Below are 2,589 nucleotides of genomic sequence, written 5' to 3'. Positions count from 1 at the left end.
AAAGTCTTGCTCGGACCGTTGTCTCCTTACACGTAAGTTTATTTTCACAATGTATAACCAGGCTACCCAGAATTGTCCTCTTAACAATAACACATTTTATAGTGCTCGTCGGGTATCTTTGATAGTATATTGTGAAATGTAAGTGTTCTATATGTATCAGCGTGGTTCCATGTGGAGTCTAAGAATGTGAACTGCCCTTTTTCGGTTATCATGGTACCGGTGCTGTATGTGTGTAAGGTACAGTACTGTGATAACTGAAGAATGGTGGTGCCATCAAAAGACTGACTGCTCCTGGTCTCAATACACAGGACAAAGACCTCCTTGGAGACATCTTAATGTAGATATTTAAAAATGTTAATTAAATGTAAAGTTTCCTTTTATTGGGGAATTGTTGACTAATGAATAGTATGAAATGTGTAGAAATCTTAGATTTTCCTGTATCCTAAAATGAAGCAATTGATAAACTGCAGATGCATAGTGTTGCTAAGTAACTAAAAGAGGAAATGTAGCTGTTTTTGATAAAATTGAGAAATTGTGTTCATTGCTTTGTTTTAACTCTTTCTGCTCTGTGTGTGTGTGTGGCAGGATTGAGTTTTTGCGACATTTGCGAAGCTTTTTCCAGATCATGTTTAAAATTGAGAGCAAGACATTTGAAGAACGTAAAGGAGCAGAAAAAGTCCTTCTGACATGTGTCGGCGTTGGATTTTCCAATCTCAACAAAACCATAAAGTAATAAAAGCAATTTCTGCTTAAGACTGTTAAAAGGTTCTGAGAACTGATCTGTCATTATGACTGTACAAGAGTCTGAATCGCACAACAGTTAGTGCTGGCTCAGCCACAGCAACCCTCTGTCTTGGGTGATATAACTAAGCAAACAGGATTTTGCTTTCCAAACGAGTAGGCCATAGACTTACAAAATGTCATTATCAAAACACTGACTGTCCTTGTGTGTCAAATTATTGTTTACAAAAACACTGTTCAACACCAATACTTCTGTTTTTTCCAAAGCCCTGTACTATAGTTATTTAAAGATATTCCATCAAATCATGTTTTTATAATCAGAATTGTTTGTTTTGGATGCAGCTTTAAATGGAGCTGTAATTTTGTTTTCGTTTTGTTTTGTTTATCCTCCCAAAACAGTTACACGTTTTACCACATTCAGATTTCAGTATTTTTTTTTTTTTTTTTTTTTTTACAAGCTTTTTATGAGTATTATTTGACTTTTTTATTCCTTGACGTGATTACACAAATAAAATGTTAAAGTGAAACTACAGGTTACTATACAGACAATTGACTCATACAGGAAAACCGTGAAGTGCATGACGAGGTCAGAATTTCATCACGTATGCCTTTTTATGCATTTATACTTTGAATAAATGAATAGGTTTTTGCTAACATGACTTATGTTTACCTGAGAGATATCCAAAGCCATCAGCTAATCAATAATGAGAGGATTTCTGTGGTTAAAGAAGTGCCTTAGTGTGAGACTTTGGCACATATATAGCAATTTAGGAGTGGTTTAGCTGTTTGTTGGGCTCCGGTGCATTAGTATGGTGTTCATTCCACAGATTTGTGATAATTTTCCAGGAATATTAAATTGTTACAGAGACGTGTTGGCCACAGCTACTTCTATGTAGAGCAGTACTGATGTATGCATCCACAGAAGTTTTACATATAGATCCTGCGGTGGTCTGAAGGTATCGGATCTTTACAGGTATTATACAGTATGTATTTTTGATCCTTAGTGGGAGATTCTAGGATCTCTGACTGACTGGTTTCTATCCACACATTTACCATATTTTATACTTCACCTCCACGGGCTCAGTAGTTCTTTCAGTCAAAATTAAATTCAACACCTGTTAACATCCCATTTGGGACCAATACTTAAAATAAAAATAAAAAAATGTACTACCTAGGGAACACTACCAGAATTACAATTTTTTTTTTAATTTCCTCCTTTTAAATTCATAGCAATGTTCTTTAAAAGAAAAGATGGTTAATTCTCCATTTTAGGAAGGTATGATCGTGCTTATTTCTTGATCTCTGCTCTTTCCCTGCTTAATATTTCCTCTACTATACGATGCATTTAAATAGCTATTTTGTGGGGGTTGTGTAGGAGAGGTTCTAGCCTAGTTGAGATACCTGTGGCACAGAAATGTCAGTAGCATATTAAAAGCAAATTGTACACTGGTATGCGAACTGTAAAAATGCTAACCACTGATATCAATAGTCAGCAGTAGTCTTTGAGCTGCAAGCCACAAAAGTCGTGATGTCTGTATCTTGTTCAGTCATATCTAGTTTCAATTATTGTAGTCTAATTTTTGTTTCTGTAGTTGTGTTATCTTTCTGCTTTACACTTGGTGGGGACTACTCTCAAGCTGTGTCCAATGTGGTCACACCGTAGTCACCCCCTTTGCAAAGGGCATTTTGAACAAAAAGTCATATCTCTTTAAACTTTGGAACAGTTTGATTTTTTTTATTGCCATTACAAGACTGAATTTAATAAACCATGCAATAACACAAATATGACATGTCTGAAATTGGCTTTTAGTAGCAGTATGATACCAGAAGGCTTATCTTGCCTTTAGG

General features: G+C 35.5%; 1 protein-coding gene across 1 annotated transcript in view; it reads left to right on the top strand.

Annotated features, from left to right (window-relative positions):
- Positions 1-1,890, top strand: part of RCL1 (RNA terminal phosphate cyclase like 1) — a 29,639-nt gene extending 27,749 nt beyond the window's left edge. The window contains exons 8-9 of the mRNA XM_088476628.1: positions 1-32; positions 586-1,890. The exon at positions 1-32 is cut by the window's left edge and continues 72 nt beyond it. Coding sequence (XP_088332754.1) covers positions 1-32; positions 586-733 — 180 coding nt within the window. The 3' untranslated portion in view covers positions 734-1,890. The remainder of the gene's footprint in view (positions 33-585) is intronic.
- The last annotated feature ends 699 nt before the right edge of the window (positions 1,891-2,589 follow it).

This window comes from Taudactylus pleione, unplaced genomic scaffold (genome assembly GCF_031769625.1).
Source record: "Taudactylus pleione unplaced genomic scaffold, aTauple2 ptg000190l, whole genome shotgun sequence".
Lineage (NCBI taxonomy): Eukaryota > Metazoa > Chordata > Amphibia > Anura > Myobatrachidae > Taudactylus > Taudactylus pleione.
Note: the sequence above shows the minus strand (reverse complement) of the source record. Positions and strands in the feature narration are given on the sequence as shown.